This window comes from Haliotis rufescens, unplaced genomic scaffold (assembly GCF_023055435.1).
Source record: "Haliotis rufescens isolate VD_foot unplaced genomic scaffold, xgHalRufe1.0.p SCAF_2, whole genome shotgun sequence".
NCBI lineage: Eukaryota > Metazoa > Mollusca > Gastropoda > Lepetellida > Haliotidae > Haliotis > Haliotis rufescens.
In genome coordinates this window covers 40470973-40498003 of record NW_025963890.1, presented here as the reverse complement: position 1 = coordinate 40498003, position 27031 = coordinate 40470973, and the positions used below count along the sequence as shown (strand labels likewise).

Below are 27031 nucleotides of genomic sequence, written 5' to 3'. Positions count from 1 at the left end.
ACTGATCTAGCATCTGAGTGAACATGATTTGATTGACAATGAAGACCAAGACAGAAATAACTAATGATGCAATATGGCTATCAACGCACAACCGAGTAACTGGATGAGTGATCACGATGTTATTTACCATCTTAATTGCGGTAGTGACTTAATCAACGATGAAATGCCAGAACGTATTGGATGATAATCAATAAACTATACATTGTACATTCATTAAAATCTGGATAATGTGATAGTGAAACTAATCCATGAAACCGATGCGAAAAAAAAGATATATTATGAGACTGGGAACAGTGTTCGTGGATTTTAGATGCCATTTCTCGACTCACTAAGATCACCCTGGTCACATAACAGCAAGTTACAATGACATAATACTTTGTATGTTCACGCCAATACTGTGTGTAGATGTTTGTTTGTTTGATTGCGTGCGTGCTTGCGTGCGTCTGTGATCGTGTTTGTCTATGTGTGTCTTGGGGGTCGGGAATGTTGGATCGAATTGCGGAATAGAATTTTCTTCTCATCGAACATTCAATCAGATGTTTACCATGACACCGTTTACTAGTCTTGTAAATATTGGCCACACATAATCCTATATCTACCGTTGACAATCTCGCCGACAAGCAATAGCCACGTCTTTAACACTTCTTGATGGATGACGTAAGTTAATACGACTATATGCATGGAACCCGTGATCCAAAGCTTGGAACTAATATGCAAGCGATCATCGTCTTGGCATATTTTGAATTCGAACCCATGTTCAGTGGCTCCTGGCACTCATGACATCCAGTATCGGCACCTTTCACCATTGGGTCATCAGTGCCTTTTTAAACATGGGTAAAGCTAACAGCTATGCTCAGTTTGTGTAGTTATGATTATTTGCTTATTCTTCCAAATGGGTAACATTGCAACCAGGAATTCAAAGAGGTCGTGGAACTAGGAAGGAAACAAGCACATGCACGTGTATGTAAAAACATAATTACTGGAACGTACGTTTTCACTATAACTTCACATCATGTAAACATTTCCTGAAATTTGAATATGTTTAAGTTGTAGCTTTACCTCTGAGCTCTTAAATGCGTACAGTCTTCAACACGGATTCCCTGATTAATTATCTATACAATATTTCATTTCTTGCAAGAGAAACCAAATAACTGTGTCCTTATGTCCATAAGTCCATAAGTCCATATGCTATCTCGCAGCTATTTAGTTTCTCTTACATTAAATGTAACATAGTATTGCACGGTTCCCACTTTTTTTCTTCCGAAAAATTCCCTGACATTTCCCTGATATTTCCAGAGAACTTAGAACTTTTCCAGACTGCATTACACGGCCTCCATTATAACAACTGGGAGTGGTGTTTTAACTTTATTATATAAACAGCTTTAATGGAACACCAATGGAAACGTCTTTTTTTTAGATATTTCTGTACAAAAGTGTGTCATGTTTGGTTTAAGGAAAACTTAGTCACAAAGTAATTATCCTCCCCTAAAGCCATCCATCTGCCACCATTTAAAGAGTTCAAAGTACAAATGAACTCCGTCAATCATTGCCTAATCAAAACAAGAATTACATTTTTTGAAAATGGACTTCAGGACTAGGATCTCTCAACTTTTGAAACAGAATATACATGAACTAATTAGTTATAAACATTATAATAAAGTAAATACCATCACTACTTTCAGTGCAACATTCATGCACAGCATTTCACAAACTAACCATTCAAATATACATCTACACTTTCAAAAAGTCACCAGGGAAGCTATTCTGCCGGCAAACAAAACAAAACATACCAACAATTTCAAAAGTCAAAAGATAACTGATTTTTTCATGCGTCTACTGATGTTTCTTCAGGCTTTCTTCAATGCGATTGATTTCCTTTTCCTGTTCTGGAAGGTCCTTCTCGAGAATCTCAGCTGATCTCCTTCTACATGCATTTGATTCTGCAAGCAGTGTTAGAGCAGATTTTGCCTCAGCATCTCTTGCTTTCTTTTCAGCAGAACTGATGAGTGTCTGTACAGTGGCTTCGAGCATCTTTTTTCTTTTCTTTGCCTTTGTTAGCTCTTCAGAAAGTTCTTTCCTTTTTCTAGACTGTATCTGTGCTTCTTCAGCTTTCCTCTTTTCCAAGACATGCAGCTTGTATCTGTTGCTTGAGTGACAACATGATGTAAAAAGTGCAGGTGTGATCTCAAACTCTGACAGTTTCTTCCCTGTTGCTGTCATTGAGTCATGAACTAGCCTTTGTGCTGTAAGACTCTCTTCAGCAAGGTTAGGTGAAATGACATCTTTTTTGACCGAAAATCCACGTTCAACAGTGGCCTGTCCATGAGAAAGTGTAAGGAGAATCTTCATAACTTCCGAGAGCTCTGCATATTCCTGTTTCCCTTCAAGGTGGCTTGAAAAGAAATGATCCAGTCTTGTGTCAAAAATGTTGAACCCTGTGAAATCATCTTTGTGTAAAAATCCTTGAGTTTTCAACAAAAAGCTTGAACTGAGAGAGTATGAAGTCGCATTGCTGGGGTGTTTTCCATTTGGTTTCAGACAGTTTGGTAAGAACCTTCTCGAACATTTTGTTTGTTACACCAGGTTCAGAGATCATGTGCCTCGGATCCAAACTTGTCAGGTTTCTGATTAAGCTATATTTAAGTGGGCACTTTTCTTGCATCTTTGTTACAACTGCTTCCAACATTGTGCGACTTTCATTTCTGAACTCAAGTGCCTTGAGGGCACTGATCTTCTTCTCGTTCAGTGCCTTGGAAACAGTAGTCTTTGCTGCAAACCCAACATCAATATCCATGACACTCCTCTGATTCTCTTTGGCTGTAACATCTACTTTCGTCAGTTCTAAAGGGGTCTCTGCAGATTCAATGCAGGCATGTTTCAGGAAACGTCCCATCAGACCCTTCAATAAACAGTTAAGATCATGTGCAATAAATGGCAACATAGGTGCATCACTCTGAAATTTTTTCAGATATGGCTCCAGCAGTCCTGCTACAGACACAAAGGCTTCTAGTTTAGCAACAGTAAGCTGATCATGAACTGCATGTTTCACAGCTACAAAGGAAGCAGATTTTGGAATTTGACTCTTGGGCTTCTTTAGTGTCTCAGTTACATACTTAACTATGCTTGGCCAAATAGAAATTGCACGTTCTGCAACATTTCTATCTTCCACCCATCTGGTGCCACAGAAGTGCATGGGAAATACCAAAGACTTGGTGATGCTTGTATAATCTTCCCTTTTAGCAGGGGAATCTTCAAATAACCAGAACATTCCCTTCAGGAGTGAATCTATGCCCCATTTCGTCCTCTGAACTCCTGTCCGAAATGCACCATGAACTGTGTGCAGACTGCACGATCCAACTTCAAGAAGCTCAGGCTGTTCTGCATCTGTTTCCCTTTCCTTGACAATGTGCTCATACATCTTCCAGTTTACATTTGGCCCATCCATAGATACTTGAAGCATCTTCTTAGAGGAAAGGTCCTCTGTTCCTTCATTGAATTTTGTGCATAAATCCTTGGCAGTAGTGTGACCAAGGAACTTTGACCCTAAATATCTTGATGTGACAGTGTCCTCTTTGAAGTACCTGACTACAAAATCCATTTGCTCTTTTTGTACCTCCTTGTTGAGTGACTCATCAAAACATATGACATTACAGGGGGCATTTCTCACCTCTTCCATTAGTTTTCCTTTGAAATAAGGTGCCATTCCAAAACAAATGAGATATGATAGTTTGGTTGACCCACACTTCATTTGCTGGGCAATGGCACTATCTGGAAACATGACCCTGAAACTGTCACAGATATCACCACTTGAGTTATATGAAAAGTGTGACATAACTGATTTAAGGGCCCAGATAATTTCTGCTTTCTGATGTTCTTTTCTCAGAGCATATTTGCTATTACTAGTAGTATGGCTACTTGTTGCTTCAGATGCAGCTGGTGGGGGAACAGTTATATCTACCAAACTTACAGCATCACCATGATCACTAGGATGGGTATCTGGATGAGTCTGAGGTTCATTCAGTGTACATGTTGCTTTTACTTCAGGGGGCTTTGCTTCATCCTTCTGTGACATGGTCTCTGACTTACAGAAAAATGTCATTAAACCAGATCCTTCCTTCCGCATAATTGCACTTGTGTGTTTCTTCCCCTGGGCATGACTCCTGATTGCAACCTCTCCCATGTTAGAGAGGGAAAAGGACTTCAAACAAACTTTGCAGTTTGCTTTTGTAGGGTCTCCTGGAACATCGGCTAACCACTGTCTGTATCGATCACGTGTCAACCAGTTCTTATTAAACTTAGAAGTCATTATCTTGAGCTAAACCTAAAATTAAAGATTACAAAAGTTCACAAGGGAATAGATAATTATAACCACAACTGAAGTCACCTTAAGTTTTTCCAATGATTTATCTAACACTGATACACTTTTCATTAACAAAGAGCTATATAGAATCCTAATTGCAATATTTTGTTTGTTCTTGAAGAGTAGAACTTTATGAGATTTGAAATTTTACATTCAAATTGATTTCTGAAATTCAAATGGTAAACTAATACCAAGGCAATGTAATATTTTGCTCAAAATATTTGAAATTTAGAATTTAGTTAGCTCTGGAGGTAAGGGGCGTTAATCCCTATCAGCCACATAAAGACCTTGATGTAGTAAAATTTGACAAATACCTCTTTTTCAAACAAATAAACATTAATTAAATTTGAGTGGCTGCCATAACCATTAAATAATTGAGAGTATGAGTTCCAAGAGCAAAAAATCCCTGATAAATCCCTGATTTTGAAGTTTTTAGTGAATTCCCTGATATTTCCCTGACTGGAAATTTTTCCAACACATATCCAGGTTTTCCAGGTTTTCCATTGGCAGTGGGAACCATGTATTGATAGTTAATCGGGGGATCCGTGCAGAAGAGTGTAGGTATTTAAATGCTCGGTTGTGCATTGATATCCATAGTACAAAAGACATTGCATCATTAGCTATTTCTGTCTTGGACTTCATTGGCAATGAAATCATGTTCACTCAAATGCTAGATCATTAACAGCGTTTCCATATCGTGGTGATGCCGCTTCTTCCTCCGCAGCTGCCTGGAACTTCTGCTTGTTAATAGGTTTTTTGTCCTGTCTCTGCTGGATACGTTTCATAGATGAAAACTGTGTCTATTTTTAATATGTATGTTCTGGGCAGGAGAGGCTTGTTACTACGGAACTTTCTCAGATTTGGAACATATCAAACTCGACATCACATGTCTGAATGTGAAATCCCGAACACCTAAATCAGAGTCATCTAAATAATTGTGATTGTTATGTTCAACAAATTCATGTAGGCCACTGTTTTTTTAACAATATGTTCAATAACATATGGAGAAATATACATACAGACATTATTGATTACTCGATTGAATACTGCTGTGCTGCGTCAGGCAACACACAAACACTTACTTTCTTGCGCAAATTGTGTGATCGAGTTGTGGGTGGTACCAGGAGGGCATGCGCACAACATGCGTACCATCTTCGCGAAAACCTGGTGTCATTTCTGATTTACAGTGTTCTTTTCATATCATTTTATACATATTTCCCTTTTACACCCGATGGAATCTGTTTCGGCAGAAAATCCAGACTTTATTATTAATTGGTCGTGATTATACAGTTGCTAGATATTGCCTTATTTGTTCCGCTTGTTTTGCCCTGCTGTCATCAATATTTCACCTTTACCACAGCGGCTGACTGGAACACTGTAAACCCCTGATCAATGGTGGACATCAATAGAGTTGGTATTGATGAGTTACATAAACTTAATGACATAATTTACAATCAGTTGTCATACCTGGAGCATGGCAAGTTACACAAATATCTTGGGAAGCAGTGTAGCGGCGATATTGAAGTCATTGTTATCGGTATGGTCGTTATGATTTATAGAACATTTATATCCACCCAGGAGATGAAACCTCCTTCTGATTGTTTACCTGCCAACATTTCAGATCAGTGAAAAAACTACTTTATATGAACTTTATTAATTTATTGCTATAACGTCATCGTAAATTCTACATTGTATCAAATTTTCATTCTGGTCCTGTTTGCCACCATGGCATCATTTTGGAAATGACTCCATTTCAAGATCTCTCATCACTGAGCACAGAATTTTCACGTTTACGAGCTTCTAATGACTCTGATCAATGGTGGGCATCAATACAGCTTCAAAATCCTGAGAATAATTGCCTGATGGTATTAATGAGTTTCATACAGTTAAAGATATTGGGAATGTGTTCAAATGTAGCAATTACTCCTTGATGACGTTCTCCATAATCTGTTGTCATGCCAAGAGCATGACAAGTTACACTAATATCTCGGGAAGCAGTGTAGCGGTGATATTGAAGTCACTGTAATCGTTTTGGTCTTAATGACTTATAGAATATACGCCATCAGGATATTGTTAACCTGCCCACATTTCACATCAGTGGTGTGACAAATGAAAAACTGCTTGGTATCATCACTATATATAATAACTATAACTTCTTCCTAAATTCTACATTGTTTCAAATTTCCATTCAGGACCTGTTTGCCATCGTAGCATCGTTTCGGAAATGACGTCATTTCTTAATCTCTTATCACGAAGCACAGAACTATTCACGTTTACGGGCTTTACTCTTATGACTCTCTGTGGGAATCGCGTGTCGTCATTTTCAGTGGCCTATTCATATATTTTTACCGCTATTTTGCCTTTTAAAGCCAATGGATTATGTTTCGTCAGATAATCGAGACGGAAGATTCTCTAACGTTGACGTTCTATATTTGTTCAAAGCTGCGCTAAGCATTATTCCTGGTTTATGAAGACGGCCTGTGACCAGTCAATCCAGTGACTGATATTAGGAAAGAGCCACCCTGTCGGAGTACTCTGACATGCAATCAACCAAGTCAATTCCCACCGGACGGACGTATGCTATCCGGGGTCCCAACAGGGACAAAGCGTTGACTTCGTAGTTATTTCGTTTCTGTTGCATGAAATGTTAGTTATTATAGTTAAAATCGTGGATTCCGTGCCAAAATTAAAGATTGTACTTGTGACTTATTTGTGCCTTTAGAGAGGATTACAAATAGAACCTTTGCTTGTACTATGTGTAAAAGCATGACAAAGCTGTCTTATGATAGTAGTATAATCATCATGGTAGATTATCAGTTATAACAAGAATTTAGATTGAAACCCCCTAAAGTTGATTTATTCCTCTCTCTTAGAACAGATTCTTATCAGGTTGTAAGGAAATGGTTATTCATCAGAAGCCTATGATTGCATAATTTGTTTTGGGTAAACAGTACCTCACTGCCATGTGCGTTTAACGCGTGCGCAGACATACTGTATTAAAACAGGAATGTAAAAACATTTGTTCATCTTATCTATTGGATTCGTTTGCTTCAGGTGAGGAATCAATACATAGATACACATTCCCCTTGTCCCACAAATCATATAGATCATGTTGTATGTTTTTATGTATGTATCAACACACAGTAAGTCTGGAATTTAAGTTTTAGAAGCCAGCAAGCCCGTCATCGGCAAAACGTATGTTCGTTGCCGCCATAGTTGTCAGTTGTAGATCGATGTTTCCGAAAATGTTGTTATATCATGCTAGTTTAGACATGAGATGGAGGAGAAATAGTTCTTTGATAGTTTTCGCATTGAATACAGTGTCGTTGATGCCTTAGTACAAAGGAATTGTGTCAGAATGGTAATTTAGCGGGCTATGTAAGTGTTTTAGCGGAACGCGGAGTGAGTCTATTTAGGGAATTACGTCCCTTGGCTGTCGGCCACAGCGGAAGTAAACAAACTCGACGTCCCGTTCAATGTAGTTGGTTGGTTGGTTTGTTGTTTAACGCCGCACTCAGCAATATTCCAGCTATATGACGGCGGTCTGTAAATAATCGAGTCTGGACAAGACAAACCAGTGATTAATATCATGAGCATCGATCCACGCAATTGGGATCGATGACATGCATCAACCAAGTAAGCGAGCCTGACCACCCGATCCCGTTAGTCGCCTTTTACGATAAGCATAGTCACCTTCTACGGCAAGCATGGGTTGCTGAAGACTTATTCTACCCCGGAATCTTCACGGGTCCCGTTCAATGTAAGTTAACCGAAGGTTAAGACTTGATCAATAGCTACTACTAAGTGTATAATTCCTACAAGTTATGCCTAACTATGGTACAAGTGGTTTGATCAGGATATTCTTGTAGATTTATGCGTTTTGCATTATGCAGTGAATAAGAAAGTTTTCCCACCTTTACGCACATGAAAGTATGTATTTATCCAATGTTGACAAATATGTTTGTGCAGTAGTCTCTTTGTATTTTGGTTTGGTTTGTTGTTTAACGCCGCACTCAGCAATATTCCAGCTATATAACGGCGGTCTGTAAAAAAGCGAGTCTGGACCAGACATATCCAGTGATTGATATCATGAGCATCGATCCACGCAATTGGGATCGATGACATGCATCAACAAAGTCAGCGAGCCTGACCACCCGATCCCGTTAGTCGCCTTTTACGACAAGCATAGTCACCTTTTACGGCAAGCATGGGTTGGTGAAGACCTATTCTACCCCGGAATCTTCACGGGTCTCTTTGTAAATACATGTACATGTATAAGGGCTACAGCATCGTTAGAGAATAATTGTGAGGTTAAGAAATAATTATCTTTGCACAGGAATAACAGTGGCATTCCAATTAAGGGGGGGGGGGGGGGGGGTAATTCTGTGTTGTCTCTAAACAATCAGCTGTCAGTTGAAGATGTTCTGTCAGTTAGTGTTCAAACAAGCACAGGGTTCTGTATCTTGTGTATGAAAGCGTTATTTGATATCAAGTTTGATAAAACATTTTGAGAATGTGTATGCATTTTATCATGTAAAGGGGGATAACTCATCAGTGATTATTGTCAGTTGTCAGACATGTAGTTCAGTCAAGGATAGCCATTTATTGGTACAGTTTTGTGGAAATGTAACAACTGTAGTTAAGCAATAACTTCAGAGGAATATGTGTCATAGAAATCATCATTGATGAGTTTATTCATAATGTCATTAATGTGGAAAGTAAGTCTGTTTTTAATGTGTGTCAAGCTTATCCATTGTATGTAAGAAACATCTTACAGTTAATAATGTTTAAGTCAGCATAGTTTTCAGAAAGTTAGCTGAAAGTTAATATTGGAAACAGTTAATGTTGATAACAATTCTCTGTAGTATTTCTAAGTTGAAATTGTCCATCTTGGTTGATATTTCCAGGAAATTAGTTGTCCATTCCAGTTGTGAATTATTATTTAGATGGTCTTGCCAGTTCTGATAGGTACTAGTAACAACACTATGATGCATTAAGTACTGTATCATGTGCTCATGAGAAGTATTGTGTATATTGTTCAGAAGTATTATGAGTTAAAGTCTAAAGTAACACATAAGTTAACATGATTCCAGCATACCAGTCCTTGATGATGTCAGATGGAAGTCCTGTCCAACTGTTTGTAGAAATTGTTGATATAAGCGTTTGATTATGTAAAACGCATGCGCAGACATACTGTATTAAAACAGGAATGTGAAAACATTTGTTCATCTTATCTATTGGATTCGTTTGCTTCAGGGGAATCAGTGGTTGGAAGGGGAGGGTGGGGGTGGGTGGGTGTCATCTTTGCGGCAGGGGGCACCTGATGGCATCAAACCTGTTACATATGAGGTTATTTTTATGCACCGATGATCAGTCACGGTGTTTTGTTGACTGTGTGCTATCACACAGGTAAGTTATACGATGATAACAAAAAAAAGGACAACGTTAACCGACAGCATGGAGCTGTGTTTAAGTAATAACCTCTTATTTAGATGGTCCAGTTTTTTTGGATGGCCATGAAATCACAGCATACTCTTAATGGGAAAATGTGGTGGTACAAGATTCCAAAACCTCTTTGGGGTGGTATAACCCCAATGGGTATTATAGCGCCTAGATTCACATTCACATACATTTAACTAATTCCACACTTTAGTACTGCTGGTCCTACATATACAATGTATTTCGAGATCGATGAATCCATGGATGGGGACAGTCTCATCTCATTGAGGCATCAGTCTTCTGATCCTCATGTAGAAGGTCCTGTATTTTTACTTGAAATTTTGAGTATATGCTGCTTGTAAAATGTCCAGTGTGTGTGACCTTACTTTCAAGTACGTTTGTGTCCGTCTTCAGAAAATATTGCTACCTTTAGTTACACTTAAATATCTTAATGTTTCCGTAATCTTTACATGCTTCTTGCATACATTGTAAAAGTTGTTTCATAAAATAGACATATGATTCATAAACACATGCTCGTGATGAAGTTGCTTTGGCAGAGATTTCGTGTGAATATGGAAAGGGTTTTGTCGATATTTTCTCCACATTTGAGAATGTATCAGTACAATATACGATGAGTAATTCGATACACAATACTTTGTCACATACGCCTGCAAACACGCACCCACTCATTCTCGTGGTATATTATAATGTGCCAACTGATGGAGAAACCTGTGATCACGTCTGAACAATTAATGAGCTAAATCTTTGCATCAAGGGTTATCGACACAAATACAATTACGAAGTTGCTCCTCCTGATCTCGGGAACCATCGCTACCAAATACACACGACGTCAAAGACAATGATTGTACCCACTCACAAGAACCAAATTAATACTTCGTGTAGTTAAATAGGTTCAATACAATTACATTCTGAAGCGGTCGTGCATCCCCATGATGTTTTCTCCCCTGTCACCATGATGATCAGTGAGCTACAGACGTTGGTCAGGCAGTAGGAACGGAATGTATGTAGTGGACTAAAAGAAACCTGTCAGAAGTGCATGAAAGTGCAAGTCAATCGTTCACCTAAACACGAAACTCGGTCAGAAATGTTTTGTAATTTGATTTATTTAAAGTAAACAATAAGAATTTCATTCAGCTATTTTATTTTACATAATCACTTGGTCTACAATACATGGCGAGTTGTAAATAGTCATTATCATCATTATAGAAGCTTTTCAAAGTTGGTTTTGGTTTCGTGAGTCACACCCGCATATTGCCGCCACATCACAATGTGTGTTCCATGGTGAGAATCAAGCCAGGGTCTTTGTCGTGCCAAGCGAACGCTTTCATCATCTGCCCTAGAATAATGGCCATGACGTACACTTTGTTTACAGAAACCCTATGCATCAGAGTTTGAATTAATTTTTGAACTACAACAATGTGCCAGGAGTGTGCCAGACAGACCCTCACTTTCTGACGTCCCCGGGCCCCCTAAGTTAATGTGTCATTACAAAGTGATATTTCGGTTAGCATTGGTCCACAGCTGTGTTGATCATAAGGGGAGACATAATGAATCAGATAGTCAGGCTCAGGGAATCGCTTGATAGCATCCTACGATGACGCACAGTCAGCCAAGCCATCGACATCGCCATCCACTATCCGCATTGGCCGCATCTCCTGGCATCAATATCTTCCATCACGGCTCTTCAAGGGAGTATTTAATCACATAATGTGAATATCTACGGAAGCTATTTATTTCGTCACCAAAATACAAAATACCCTCAAACAGTTCATTATTTGCAAATAATCATATTCAAAACACTTATATCTCATATGCACCACACACATACTGAAAAATGAGTGTAACAATTCAGAAATGCAAAAAACGTATTGCTTCAAAAATTAATGTTGCTCACTCAGGGAGAAATTTCGTTAGTGTCATGCGATACTTATTCCTCTGCTAATTATTTTAGGGTTCATTCGATCCGAAGGAAGGATCGGTCCTACTATTGATTGATGATAAAAAGCATCCATTCGAATAGTATGGATCTGTTTACTACTGTGAACGTAATTGCTTTCCTCACGTAGCGAACCTCCTAATTATTCTATATTTTTCTACAGAAACAGAGAGTGTGTGAATTAAAATTTAACGTCGCATCGGCATTATTTCAGCCATATAGCGATCAGAAACAAATACATCTGCTGAAAGATATATAAGGTATCGGTCCCTAATGAGGTGCTCCTAGATCAGTGACAACGCAGAATTGACGCAGACATGACATCCTTGACAAACCTGCTGTATACCATCGTGTGTTTCCACCTTTCCTACTTGGAGGTAACAGGTACGCAAAAGGCTACGTTTTTGCTCTTAAGTTGAATATGTAACGTTACTCAGAAATTAGAGGTTTTATAAAGCTTCAACGTAACCTCTATGTTGATGGATGGTTTGTTGCTTTACGCCGCATTCCGTAATATTCCATCTGTATTACAGCGGTCTTAAATAATCAAGGCTGGACCAAAAATCAAGTGAATAACATCATTCACATCGACCTACCAGTGTGCGAGTTTAGCCTCAATTTTGTAATTGATATATTTTCCCGTAAAGAACAAGCCTCTTTCTCAAGTGCGACCTACATACATCAAAGATAGTTTACTAATAGACGACAGATTCACTCTATAGTCTCTGCCAACTGGATCGACAGAGGTCTTTTAAAAAACTACACTGTTATATTTGTTTTATGATTGTTCCATGTGACGAAATGTATTCACTGAATAGTAATGTGGGTTTTTTTCATCTAAGGGATATGGTTTATTAATTTCATGATCAGGACCATCTTTGGTAAATTTTCCAATCGTAGTTACCTGACAGGGTCTGCATGGGCTAGCACAATGAAAAGAGTGAGTGAGTTGGGTTTAACGCCGATTTTAACAGTACTCCAGTTATACCTTGACAAATTTCCAGTTGTGTCATTTGGAAGTCATGATTTGGATTGAGCATAAGGTAGAATCCAAATGGAATAATCCACAAAAGTAGCAATGACATTCTGCTACAGTTTGAGCCAATAGTTTACTGATAGAGGCCACGTGCCCAAAATCTTGACTACTTCCGATGCTGTGAAGGGGTTACTATTCCTAATCATAACTAACAAACCGATAAATATTTGAGATTTGAGATGTATGCTCAGTGTGATCACATTGCCAAACTGTGTCCATACAGCTTAAGACAGAAGGAACCAAATGTCACACCCCTAAACCTGTAAACCATCTGTTTAGACCCCCACACATTAGACCCTCAATGACATATCAGTCAAGACAAATCGAAACAAATGGTGTTGAACTGACCTGACGTAACATATCTGTAAGTGGAATGTGATGCTATCAGTAAGGTGCCAGAATTATTTATTTTCCTGGACATTCTGTGTGGGACTTCTTGGTCACTTCGAGGGGGAATCTTGGGATGTCATTTATCCAAATAAAACATGTTTACAGTTGTAGCTCAACCTATTTTCAGATGGATTTAGGAAGCGGAATTATCAATGATTGCAGGAAACGTGGTAATTAGTCCCTCCTCTTCATGAGACAGACGAAACCCGTCTTTTTGTGAATGACTTTTACCCTGTAAGAGAACATTTTGATGTCAGGTGACTTCAACAAACATGTTCTCAATCTATACAGTGTATTGATGGGTTTTATGTTGGTATTATTTTCATACATTGACATATGGACATGTGAAATATATGAATGCATAACATGTTTGTATAGGAAAAAGAGGTAGGATACAGCTCAGGATTTGTCACTTCCTGTGACAGGGATTGTGACGTCACTATGGGGCTTGCTTTTAGCATGGAATATATTTATTAGCTGTGTGGAATCGAGGCTTAGTGTCCATCTGTAAGCGCTAACATTGGCTGAGCTCACACATGACGCAATTGGGATACGATGACATACATCAACCAAATATGCGAGCCAAGGATTAAATGAGATTAATGAAGAGTCTTTGAGCGTTTGCTTTTAATAAAACAATATGCGTCACAACCGAGGCAAATCTGGCATACCACCCCTTGCACGTGCTGTACGTGCTTCATGACTGTTATAAGGTTTCATTTTGTGCGCACGGTATGGTATTGCGTGTGAACATGATACTACATCGTGTGCACACTTTAGTATCTCGGGGGCACGATATGTAAATACTTTCTGCTCCTATTCATGGCCCATCACCGCTCCCGAAGGCAACAGCTTTGACAGGCGGGAAATGGCGCCTTGTGGTACTTTGTTGTTTTTTCGTACAAAATATAATTTCCAGTTTCAAATGCAGCAACTTTGACTTTGGCTGGAAATGGCAGTAGATAGATGTAGTGGTAAACTTCGCTCACAACGGACAAATGTATCAGAGAAGGTAATTTTGAATCATTAATGTCCAAAGAAGGATTTTAATTGACGGTGGTAAACATAATTTGTTGCAAGCACCTACGGTATTCGGTAATAACATCAAAAGTTTAAATCATAAGTCCCAAGCACGAGAATCTGATGGCACACAAGTTCAGTAGCGTGTATGGCAACCATATGCGTTGACAACTGCCACACAACGCCCCCGCATGGACCTTGTGATGCTTGTGAACACATGATTGGGAAGACGACGCCATTGTTGCTGCAAAATGGTGAAAAGATCTTGCAGGTCTGTGGTTGGTTTGGGAGAGTGCGCAGACTTCTGCCAAGAGCATCCCAGATGTGTTCGATGGAATTGAGGTCGGGAGACCTTGACGGCCAGTCCATATGCATGACGTTGACTCCCGCATTCTAAAGGAAATTCCTTGTCAAAATTGCTCTGTGGGGTCTGGCATTGGAAGATCAAACCGGGTCCATGTGCTGCCATAAAAGGCAGAAGTTCTGGTGCCAGTACCTGGTCGCGGTAAGCAGCAGCGTTGAGGTTGCCACGGATGACAAGAAGCCTGGAACATGCATTGCCACAGAAAGCACCCCACACCATGACACTTCCGCCTCGAAATCTGTCAACTTCCTGTACACAACACTGGGCGTAACGTTCATGACGGCGCCGCCACGCCCTCGCCCTACCATCAGCAAATCGAAGATTAAATCGGGATTCATCACTGAAGACGACTTGATTCCAATTACTCTGAGTCCATCGTAAGTGTCGCTGTGCCCACAATTGACGTTGACGTCTGTGTAATTGAGTCAGGATCGGCCCACAGTATGGCCGTCGTGCTTGAAGGTGAGCAGTTCTCAGACGGTTTCGAACAGTTTGCGCACTCTGTCTACCCCTAAACAGTTCATTTATGGTTGATGTAGCCGTCCAAAATCGGTTACGGAGGTGACGTGACGTAAGACAATCTGACGATCCTCTGCATGTGACGTCACACGTGGTCGACCTGGCCGAGGGCGATCAGCGATGGAACCCGTTTGCTGTAGACGCGTCTGTAAATCATAAACAGTCCGTCGACTACAACCCATCGTCCATGCGACTTCAGCTACGGACGTTCCCGTCTGCAACATGCCGATGGCACGTTCACGTTGCACATTTGAAAGGCGTGGCATGACAAATGGCCGTAAAGACTTTCGTTTTCTTGTGTTTTTTGTTGTTGTTAATGACTGCTAACAAGTATGGCTGAAAACACGTGCGGTATTATGGCCACGTGACCAGTTGCACGTGAAAAACCACTTTTGCCACTATAGTGCTGTGCACATGATTTTGATCGATTCACCTGCACAAAAACGGGTGTTATCGTAAGACAATACGTGGCCATTACTGTTTAAATACACAATAAGGGCACACAATGATAACTGGTCAAAATGTTAAAATTTTAGGATTGTGAAGTTTTTAATTTGGTTCAGTATATTTCGCGTTTTGATGCCAACATCTTTGACTTAGGCTGGAAATGGCGGTATTCCTGTAATGTGTACAGTACTTCTTCACCAAACCTGGCATGCACTGGTAATGAACTGGTGCCTTTTGATAGTTTGGGATTTTTCAAAAATAAAATATAAATTTCCAGTTTCCATCTTTGTCATCTCGTACTTGTGTCAATGGCAGGTGCTACCAGTAGAACAGGCATGCTTACACTTGTCGCTAACATATTGTGTCAACACTGATTGTCAGTGATCCTTTCATACAATTTCATCAGTATTTTGGATTTTACGTCCAATATAGTCGGTTTCTGCAGATAACCTTGACTGGTTATTCTCTTGCAGTGACAATTCATATTTGATAGACATTCAGAAAAACATGCTCACGTGAACATTTTATGGATAAAGAAGCAATGTTGTAATCCATAAGAGGTTTCATGTCGTCAAACCTAACATCAATGTAACACTTGAATCATATCATTTTAATGAAGACGAACATGATCACAAGCTTACTACACCAACAATAGTAACGTAGTCAGCCCACCTTTGTTTAAGAATATAATATGAAAAGAATATAACATTGTTGTTACCGTCGATATATGGCGGAGATTTTGCCGATGCAACTTAATTCATATTGTCCATATTATCAGCAATCGTTCCCATCATTAGTTTAACATGATCACGACTGACATGTTAAGTCTTTGAATGATGTTACGGACGGAAGGTTTCCGTCATACTTTCACAAGTTTGGATTTAATTGCATTCAGGTTTACGTAAAAGGTGACTAACAGGATCGGGTTGTCAGGCTCGCTGACTTTGTTTGATGCATGTCATCGATCCCAATTGCGTGGATCGATGCTCATGATATCAATCACTGGATTGTCTGGTCCAGACTCGATTATCTACAGACCACCGTCATATAGCTGGAATATTGCTGAGTGCGGCGTTAAACAACAAACAAACAAACCAAATCTAAAGGCAAACTTGGATAGTTTGGCTTATTATATCAGTATTGTTTGGTGGGGATGACAAAGTGGACACAATTTATGAACAACAACTGCTTTATTTCAACTCATTTAGCAATAATCAGCCACCAATGTATTTTAATCCTGTTTGATTCGCTCCCTGCCTCATTGCTTTCCTCAGCATGTGTTCTCTGTCCATCATGGTATCCTGGTAATCCTGGTAATCGTATTCCCAGCTGAAGTAAATATACAACCTCAATGGCAGACACTAACCAGTTTCAATTATCAACCAAAACGGGATGACATTGGGCGTATAAAGCAAAAGTAGGGTGTTTTTTTTTGCTTGGCGTCACACGGCAGTACTCGCACTGCCATACAACGTCGGCTTGTAAACAAACAGACAATCAAGTGATTCACCAGAAAACCCAGTGACACGATTTAAACTAAACTTTAAACTAGACTTTTTTTTAAAACTAAAACGATATGTTAATTTTGAATAACGTACGCTCTGCAGTTTAAGGTTACGTGTAACAGTGTGGCATGCATATCACTGCTTGGAAACGAAATTGGGAAGGACGGATCACAAAGACTTAGTTTTTTAATCCTAGAAATACAACGGTATTACACTGACATTGTGGTTAACTATGCAAATATATAATATAAAGAATTTATTCAATAGGGACAATGGAAACGTCAGGTCAAGAGATGACTGCAATTAAAGGTTTTGCCACCGTGATTCGTCCTTTCATCTCTAATGTATGTATTCTAAATAGATTCCGAAACAGTTAGATATGGAGACACCTATCACTAGTATCATGGGTCTTGGCCATGCCTTTAAAAATGAAATAGTATTTAAATCGAAGCTGTTCCAGCTGATGAATATTGATTGTGCTTAATATATGACTGATGATCTATCCAAATCACCATTCCAAATGGCACAGGGCTTTTTAGAATTTGGGATTGAAGAAAAAGGTGATACTTATCCAGAAACGTATTCATTCATTGATATCCCAGCGAATGACAATATATTTGTAAAACAATACGGTTAGTCACATACGTACGCACTATCGGAAGCCATATTGAAACTTTTCATTGTCATGTACGTTTTATTTCGAAATATATTCTATGTTTTACAGTGCCCGTTCAGACAAATATAGCTCAAGGCAAACCAACCATTCAGTCCAGCACGTACCTCAATGCTGTCTCGTCCTATGCTGTGGATGGTGTAACAGGAGGAAACTTCCATACTGACCGTTGTATGCACACACGTGCTGGCAACGGCTGGTGGATGGTGGATCTTCTTCGTGTGTACAATATTTCGAGGATCACTGTTTTCAGGAGAACAGACGTCCTCGGTAAGTTGGGAAGATTAGCATACATTTTAGTCAAGCTTCCTTGAATTAGTACAACTTATCTCCAGAAAGGTTGTGTGGGTGGCAAAGATAAATAATATTTTGTGCATATAAAAGTAAATATAAGCAATAAAACATTTCCATAATCTTAAGAAATCTCGTCTGAAAGAAGAAGTCCATTTACGATTCCGACTATTCCGTGATCATGTGAATTAGAAATGGACAAAATACTCTTGGTATTGAACTTTTTCGTAGGGTGTTGCCAATATTGAGGATGATGCCGTCTTATGTAAACACTGTTATGTAATTGAGGATGAACTTCATGTAATATATAATTGTCCTCCTTATGCAGGTCGGCGGGAAATGTTTATCCCAAAGACAGTTAATCTTCATTAATTTTGTTTAGAAAGACTCTGTCAGTTATCCAACAATGATACAATGATTAACTTTTATACATTCTAATGTAGGTGTTCTCAAACAAGAGTCGTCAGAAACATGACATATCCCCCCGGCAGTTGTCTGTAAAGTAACCACAAGTAAATGTGCAATTCTGTATGTAATGAGTCAAGAGTTGAATGTTCTTGAAGAAGCATACATTGTTTACCCACAAAAGATCCATCATGGTCGCATCCATATGAAATGGAAAGTAAAACAAGTGTGTTTCTTTTCTTAGGTTTGTTTTATGCAAACAAATGACAAATTACAAGACACAATAACTTTGGTTGGTTGGTTTGTTGTTTAACGCCGCACTCAGCAATATTCCAGCTATATGACGGCGGTCTGTAAATAATCGAGTCTGGGCCAGACAATCCAGTGATTGATATCATGAGCATCGATCCACGCAATTGGGACCGATGACATGTATCAACCAAGTCAGCTAGCCTGACCACCCGATCCCGTTAGTCGCCTTTTACGACAAGCATAGTCGCCTTTTACGGCAAGCATGGGTTGCTGAAGACCTATTCTACCCCGGAATCTTCTCTGGTACACAATAACTAAACAAGCTGAAAGTCAATGCAGTCATCTATATCCCCCGCCCATTTTAACACGTTATGGTCCCAACCCAGGTAACTTACCCAACATTATTTCAAAATAGCTGCAAAACAAATCAATAAGTTAACTCTTAGACAAAAATATATAATGTATTTACAATGTACAATGGGTCAATTGGCCCTTATACAAATATATCTGTCTGTCTGTATGTGTTTATGGACCCGTGAAGATTCCGGGGTAGAATAGGTCTTCATCAACCCATATTTGCCGTAAAAGGCGACTATGCTTGTCGTAAAAGGCGACTAGCGGGATCGGGTGGTCAGGCTCGCTGAATTGGTGAATGCATGTCATCGTATCCCAATTGCGTGGATCGATGCTCATGAAGGCAATCACTGGATTGTCCGGTCCAGACTCGTTTACTTTACAGACCACCGTCATATAGCTGGACTATTGCTGACTGCGGCGTTAAACAACAAACAAACAAACAAACAAGCATATGTTTATGAATTGCTATCAAATAATGCTGATACCATGATACTAGTTCAGTCCTCACAAACACACGCAACGGTAAGGCTATTTTCACCTATAATAGCATGGGAACGTATGGTACCAGTCAAAATAGGGAATTGCATCGGACATACATGTACTTTTGGTCACAGGTCAGTATTCAGATAACGACCTACAATCGGGAGGAATTCAGGTGAAACTAAGTGCTCTAGATACACTCCGTAGTATGGCTGTATGAATGATATGGTGTTTTAGGTCGCCCAGATCTTTTTAAAATCGTCGGCTTTGATCTGCATCCTACACTCTGTCCTCTATCATCCCCGAAAGTCTGCGTCAACCAACTCGGCAATTTCACAGGTCAATCCAAGACTGTGCCTTGTGAACAGGAGGTCATGGCCAGATATGTAAAAGTTTCCTCCTCTGCTAACGTGATGATGTGTGAGATGCAAGTGTTTGGACAGAAAATAGGTGAGGCATATATTAATGGCACTCTGGGATATTTAAACTTCCCTTGAGACAGGACGAAATGTATCTTTCACAAAATCGAAAGGTATTTTATTTCACTGTCAGGATCGAGACAATGAAAAATTGTAATATCAGAATAAATGTAATTCTTAAAAACGGTTTGACCACAGTGATATTTAGGTAACTATTAAGGATACTATTACCTGGGGTGTAGCTGTCTATACTACTTGTATCACATCAACGTTAACTAACAAGTAACATAAGTCCCAATAAAATAATGCTATGATTGGGAACGGGTGGGACGCTCCTGGCTGTGTGTCCTGAGTGTCATCGATCAGTGTTCTTCAGAAACTGGTTCAGAATGTCCTGGTGAACATATTTCCATGACTGAGCTGGAAGTTTGCTGAATGGCACAATGAGTCATTAGATATACAAGTTTGTATACGAATTGATAATTACAGGTGGATGCTTGAGGAATAAGGTACAAGTGAAAGAAGGCCACAAACTGAATGACTCCTCTATCACCGTGCTACGTGGTAATGCCTCAAGTCTCGTGGAGTGCAGCATCAACTGTTACAGACTCCACAACTGTCTGTTCTTCAACTTCAACAGACTGACTGGAGAATGTCAGACAAGAAGTGGCCAGGAAACTTCCGCTTCTTCCTCGGCAGCTAGCTGGGACTTCGGCACATTTTGTTAAAGGGCTGTTTATCCTGTCTCTGCTGAATATGTTTCATATATGCCAACTGTGTATGTATTTAATATGTTTTTATCTAGGCAGGATAGGCCTGTGACAACGGAATTTTGTCAGGTTTGGGACTTACTTAATCCAAAATCACACACCTAAATGTGAAATCTCAAACATATAGATGTTATTTCTATGATTGTGTTAATATGCTCAATGACGTTATGCAAGCCATATGTTTATGAACAGATGTTGAATAAGTCATGGGGAAACATGGTATTCAATATACAGTGACTGAGTGAGTGAGTTTATGCTTTACGTCACATCGGCAATATTTCAGCCCATCGTTTTAAATATACAGATCTGTCGAATTTCTCTATATTGACGAAATATATGCTTGTGTTCTTATGTGTACCTTGTAAACATATCTAAACACTTTCACTGATTTGAAAGATGAATGTAGACTTTGTGACTTTGCTGAGGCCTTAGGATGTTTCAGAAAAATAAGCGGGAACTTTCACAGCTCGTATCTACACATTTTTGTATTACCGTGTTCGTGTAATGGCAAAATACAATTACTAAACTGATCACGGTCGTGAATTCAAGTACTGATCAATATCGCTGCGATGGGTTGTTCGTTTCACGGCCTGTTTCTATACCTGTATCCAAAATTCTATACGTTATCAAATCTCAAAACTGGACCCGTTTGCCACCAATGCTTCGTTTTGGAAATGATGACGCCGGATTCAATTCTAGATCTCTTATCGCGAAACACATTTTTCGGTTCGAGTTGTACTTCCAAAAGTCAAGTCGATTTGTATGTTCATCTCTCTGAATATTTGACCGTCACTGAAGATCATTTATATACCAGAAGCTTGTTCACGTGAACATTATCTGATCATCGATACACCTTTATATGTAAATCTATATATAAATGAGATTAAAAAATAAGTGTTTCAAAGTATGGCTACGCATTAACTTACTTTTCTTGAGAAAACGATTAATGTAAACGTTTACCTCAAAGCTTTTGTGAAAAAATCCCGGAAATACTTATTTAATCAGGTGTTAAACTCCTCACATGTTTATACATGAAGCACCATACCTTGCTCGTCGGTTTCACCTAAGAGTTTTAAATGGCAAAGAGCTGCACGAACATTCCTCCCACATCAACCTCGCCGTGACACAAGTTGGTTTGTTTAAACCTCCACCTCACACATTTCATTACTCTTATAAACCTGCTACCATTGGTCACGTTGGTGTAATGTATCATGTTTATAGCTTTGTGTCCTGCAGCCATGAATAACACATTTATCTAAACCAATTCAAACAGCTTGTGTATATTTGTCTTTTTCAAAATATTGTTTAAAACAACTATTTCTCACTGACTATTGCAAAGGCTTTTGAAGGATTGACACTAAAGGGTTGTTTTACCTGTCTCTGGTAGATAAGTTTCATAGATGTCAACTGTGTCAATATTTCATATGTATGTTCTGGGCAGGATAAGCCTGTGATAAAAAAAAAATCACAGATTTGGGACATATCTGGCTCGACATCACACGTCTGAATGTGAACTCAAGCATATACATCAGAGTTGTCTATCTAATTATGATAGTTATTATGTTCAATGACGTTATGTAGGCAATCGGTTTAAGAACAATATGTTCATTAAATTATGGACAAACATACAGACACATAGAAATTATTGATCACTCGATTGTACGCTTTGTTTACAGACTGTCGTCGCATCAAGGAATCCTGCAGTAGTGCTGCGTCAGGCAACACACATACACTTACTTTCTGTGCAAATTGTGTGAGTGAGTGGCGGGTTCTACCGTGAGGGCAGGATATGCTTTCCATCCACGCGAAAACCTGGTGACATTTATGTTTTTGAGACATATTTCCCTATTACGCTCAATGGAATCTCGTCGGCAGAAAATCGAGACCGGTTATTTTCTGGACTTTTTGTTTTATTGTGTATTTATTATGTTCTGATAACTTAATTGTCATGTTGTTTTCAAGGTATTTGTTTAATGGCATAATAAAACTCTATTACTCAATGAGCTGGTTGGTATCGTATATTTACTAATATTGCCTTATTTGTTCTGCTTGTTTTGCCCTGCTGTCATCAATATTCCAGCTTTAGCACGGCGGTTGACTGGAACACTGTAAACACCTGATTAATGGTGGACATCAATACAGTTTCAAAATCCTAAGAATAATTTCCTGATGGTATTGATGAGTTACATACAGTTAAAGATATTGTGAATATGTTCAACTGTAGCAATTACTCCTTGATGACGTTCTCCATAATCTGTTGTCATGCCAAGAGCATGACAAGTTACACTAATATCTCGGGAAGCAGTGTAGCGGTGATATTGAAGTCACTGTAATCGTTTTGGTCTTAATGACATAGAATAGACGCCATCTGGGATATTGTTAACCTGACCACATTTCACGTCAGTGGTGTGACAAATAAAAAACTGCTTGGTATCATCACTATATATTATTACCATAACTTCATCCTAAATTCTACATTGTTTCAAATCTCTATTCTGGAACTGTTTGCCATCATAGCATCGCTTCAGAAATGTCATTTCTTAATCTCTTATAACAAAGCACAGAAGTATTCATGTTTACGAGCTTTACTCTTATGACGCTCTGTGGGAATCACGTGTCATCATTTTCAGTGACGGATCCATATATGTTTACCTCTATTTTGCCTTTTAAAGCCAATAGATCATGTTTCGGCAGATAATCAAGACAGAACATTCTCAAGCGATGACGTTCTCTATTTGTTCAAAGCTGCGCTAAGCATTACTCCTGCTTTATGAAGACGGCCTGTGACCAGTCAGTCCATTGACTGATATAAGGAAAGAGTCACCCTGTCGGAGTACTCTGACATGCAATCAACCAAGTCAATTCCCACCGGACGGACGTATGCTATCCAGGGTCCCAACAGGGACAAAGCGTTGACTTCGTAGTTATTTGGTTCATGTTGCATGAAATGTTAGTTATTATAGTTAAAATCGTGGATTTCGTGCCAAAGATTGTACTTGTGACTAATTTGTGCCATAAAAGAACCTATGCTTGTACTACAAGGTTAATTTTATGCATCGATGGTCAGTCACGGTGATTTTGTTGACTGTGTGCCATCACACAGGTAACTTATACAATGATAACAAAAAAGGACAACCGACAGCATGGAACAGGGTTTAAGTAATAACCACAGATTTAGATGGTCCAGTATTTTTAGATGGCCATGAAATCTAAAGCATACCTTTAATGGGAAAATGTGTTCGCCACAATGAATTTTTAACATGGTGGTACAAGATTCGGAAACCTCTTTGGGGTGGTATAACCCCAAGTGGTATTATAACCCCCGGATGCACATTCACATACATTTAACTTATTCCACACTTTAGTACTGCTGCTCCTACATATACAATGTGGTTCGAGATCGATGTAGCCATGGATGGGGACAGTCTCCTCTCATTGAGTCATCAGTCTTCTGATTCTCATGTGGAAGATCCTGTATTTTTACTGGAAATTTCCAGTGTGTGTGACCTTACTTTCAAGTACGTTTCTGTCCATCTTCAGAAAATATTGTTACCTTTAGTTACACTTAAATATCTTAATGTTTCCTTAATCTTTTGGCATAAATTGTAAAGGTTGTTTCGTAAAATAGACATATGATTCATAAACACATGCCCGTGATGAAGTTGGAATCGTGCAATCGACTCTGCTTTTGGCAGAGATTTCGTGTGAATATGGAAAGCGTTTTGTCGATATTTGCTCCACATTTGAGAATGTATTAGTACAATATACGACGAGTAATTCACAACACAATACAATGTTACATACGCACGCAAACACGCACGCAAACACGCACCCAATATTATATATTGGTAGGGAAACCTGTGATCACGTATGAACAATTAATGAGTTAAAATGTTTGCATCAGGGGTTATCCACACAAATACAATTACTAAGTTGCTCCTCGTGATCTCGGGAACCATTGCTACGAAATACACACGACGTCAAAGACAATGATTTTACCCACTCACAAGAACCAAATTAATAATTCGTGTAGTTAAATAGGTTTAATACAATTACATTCTGCTGCCTTTATTAAGTAATCTTTATTGTTCTTCATGCCATTGTTTCGAAGAATCCATTTTGTTACAATCTAATCGATTAGACCATGCTATTAAAATATTTCTTGTTTGTACAGTTTTCATTTGGCATTGCATTTTGTAGGCATCCATGCGATAAACAATATGCGATAAATTTGTCCAGATACCACAAGTAAAGTGTGCTTTACGTGTTGCTGCAGTTCCCCTACCCTATAAATAGTGAAATTCAAGTTTCGGACACGTGGTTGCATTTTGCTCCTGTGTGAGATTTCCCTTCCCATAGAGGTTGAAAATCAGCCATGGTGAGGAGAAAGTTAACACTGAAAGATGGCAATTGATAGGCATGAAAAATGCTGGCATATCATGCAGGGCCATTGCAAGACATATGGGTCGTCATCACAGTGTTATCACTCGTTTGATCGTCAAACATGGTCAAACCAATGATGTCAATGACAGGCATAGGTCTGGTAGGCCAAGAAAGACCTCTAACAGAGAGGATAGACGTCTTTTCAGGATAGTCAGACGAAATCCATTTGCCACTTCAACAGATTTAAGACTGCAGTGGATTACCCATCAGAGACTCGAGACCATGACCGTAAGGCGTAGCCTCAGAGCGGCTGGTTATAACGCCAGAAGACCAGTAAAACGTCCTCAACTGACTGAGAGGCACACGTAGAATCGTCTGATATGGTGTCGTGCCTATAGTCGATGGAACTTGGCCAACTGGAGAAGGATCCATTGGTCTGACGAGTGTCAAATGCTGCTACGAACTGTTGATGGTCGAATACGTGTTTGGAGGCAACGTAACACTCGTTTTGCACCAAGGAACATCCAGATCAAGAAGACCTTAGCATGTGGCGGGGGGGGGGGGGCGGGGGGGGGGGGGGTCTGTCATGATATGGGGTTGTGTTTCCTTCGGCTACAAACGTCTGCTGGTTACAATTCGTGGAAACCTGAATGGCCAACAATACCAAGATGCCGTTCTTCGTCCAGTGGTAGTCCCTCATTTTGACAAACATCCTCTTCAGACAAGACCTGTTTACATGGACGACAATGCTAGACCACACAGATCTCGGGCAGTTTTGGCTTATTTGCGTCAAGAAGCTATTGCCACTCTTCCTTGGCCGGCCTGTAGTCCGGATCTTAATCCGATTGAGCATCTCTGGGACATTCTTGGCCGGAAGATCAGACATCGTGATCCCCCAGTTCAAAATCTCACTGGACTTGAAGCCGCACTTCATGAAGAATGGATCCGTTTGCCTCAGCTGTGTTCAATGTCCGTGGATCATACACACGTTTCTGACGTTTCTGTCTCTGCACTCCCTAGGGTGTCTATGTGACATCTGATATGGTCTGCTGACAGTTACATGACAAAACAAGTTTTTCAATGTTTTCTAATCCTTCAATTTCTGGTCTTCGGTAAAATTCCTTTCTGCTCATATTCTTTTGGAACACAAGATAAACTTGCTTTGGGACAACTTTTGCATCACATGAGGTTTACATATACGGCTTATAACAATCGTACATCTCGTTATAATAGTCATCATTAAGTGCCAAAAGTAACAGCTCACAAATATGGTGGGTGGCGCTTTACTTTTGTGCATGTGTATATGATGTTTAGATACCCTGTCACTTCTTGCATTCGAAGGATCTGTCCGCTTCCCACTGTGCTGTTCAACAGCGTCCCATGAGATCCGTATTAACAGTTTTAAACGGTCCTTCCAACAATGGGTGTGTGAACAGGAGGTCGTGCATCCCCATGATGTTTTCTCCCCTGTCACATGGTGATGATCAGTGAGCTACAGACGTTGGTCAGGCAGTAGGAACGGAATGTATGTAGTGGACAAATAGAAACCTGTCACAAACGCATGCATATGCAAGACAATCGTTCCCCTAAACAAGACACTCGGTCAGAAATGCTTTGTAATTTGATTTATTTAAAGTAAACAATAAGAATTTCATTCAGCTATTTTATTTTACATAATCACTTGGTCTCCAATACATGGTGAGTTGTAAATGGTCATTATCATCATCACAGAAGCTTTTTAAAGTTGGTTTTGGTTTAGTGAGTCACGCCTGCATATTGCCGCCATATCACAATGTGTGTTCCATGTGGAGAATCCAGCCAGGGTCTTCGTCGTGACTTATTCGAGGTCACCATGTTCGTCATACCTCTACTCATATATTCGAGATCACAGAAGTGACCTTGGAGCTAATGGATCAGGTGGCCAGTCTCGTTGAATTGGTTGATTGCATGTGATCGTATCACTA

The 27031-nt window shown here is 39.5% G+C and overlaps 1 protein-coding gene across 1 annotated transcript; it reads left to right on the top strand.

The window, feature by feature from the left end:
• Positions 1-11558: 11558 nt before the first annotated feature.
• LOC124114481 (fucolectin-like) lies at positions 11559-22670 on the top strand. The gene is made up of 4 exons (XM_046475060.2): positions 11559-12140; positions 17762-17980; positions 19733-19945; positions 20404-22670. The coding sequence occupies exons 1-4, from the start codon at positions 12074-12076 to the stop codon at positions 20640-20642; spliced, it is 738 nt and encodes a 245-aa protein (XP_046331016.2). The 5' UTR covers positions 11559-12073; the 3' UTR covers positions 20643-22670.
• The last annotated feature ends 4361 nt before the right edge of the window (positions 22671-27031 follow it).

What these genes read in the sequence shown, in the direction of transcription:
- LOC124114481 (XM_046475060.2), top strand. Translation starts at nt 12,074, where the DNA reads ATGACATCCTTGACAAACCTGCTGTATACCATCGTGTGTTTCCACCTT. An exon ending in TTCCTACTTGGAGGTAACAG is followed by an intron (nt 12,141 to 17,761) that starts GTACGCAAAAGG and finishes TATGTTTTACAG; the next exon opens with TGCCCGTTCAGACAAATATA. An exon ending in CAGGAGAACAGACGTCCTCG is followed by an intron (nt 17,981 to 19,732) that starts GTAAGTTGGGAA and finishes ATGGTGTTTTAG; the next exon opens with GTCGCCCAGATCTTTTTAAA.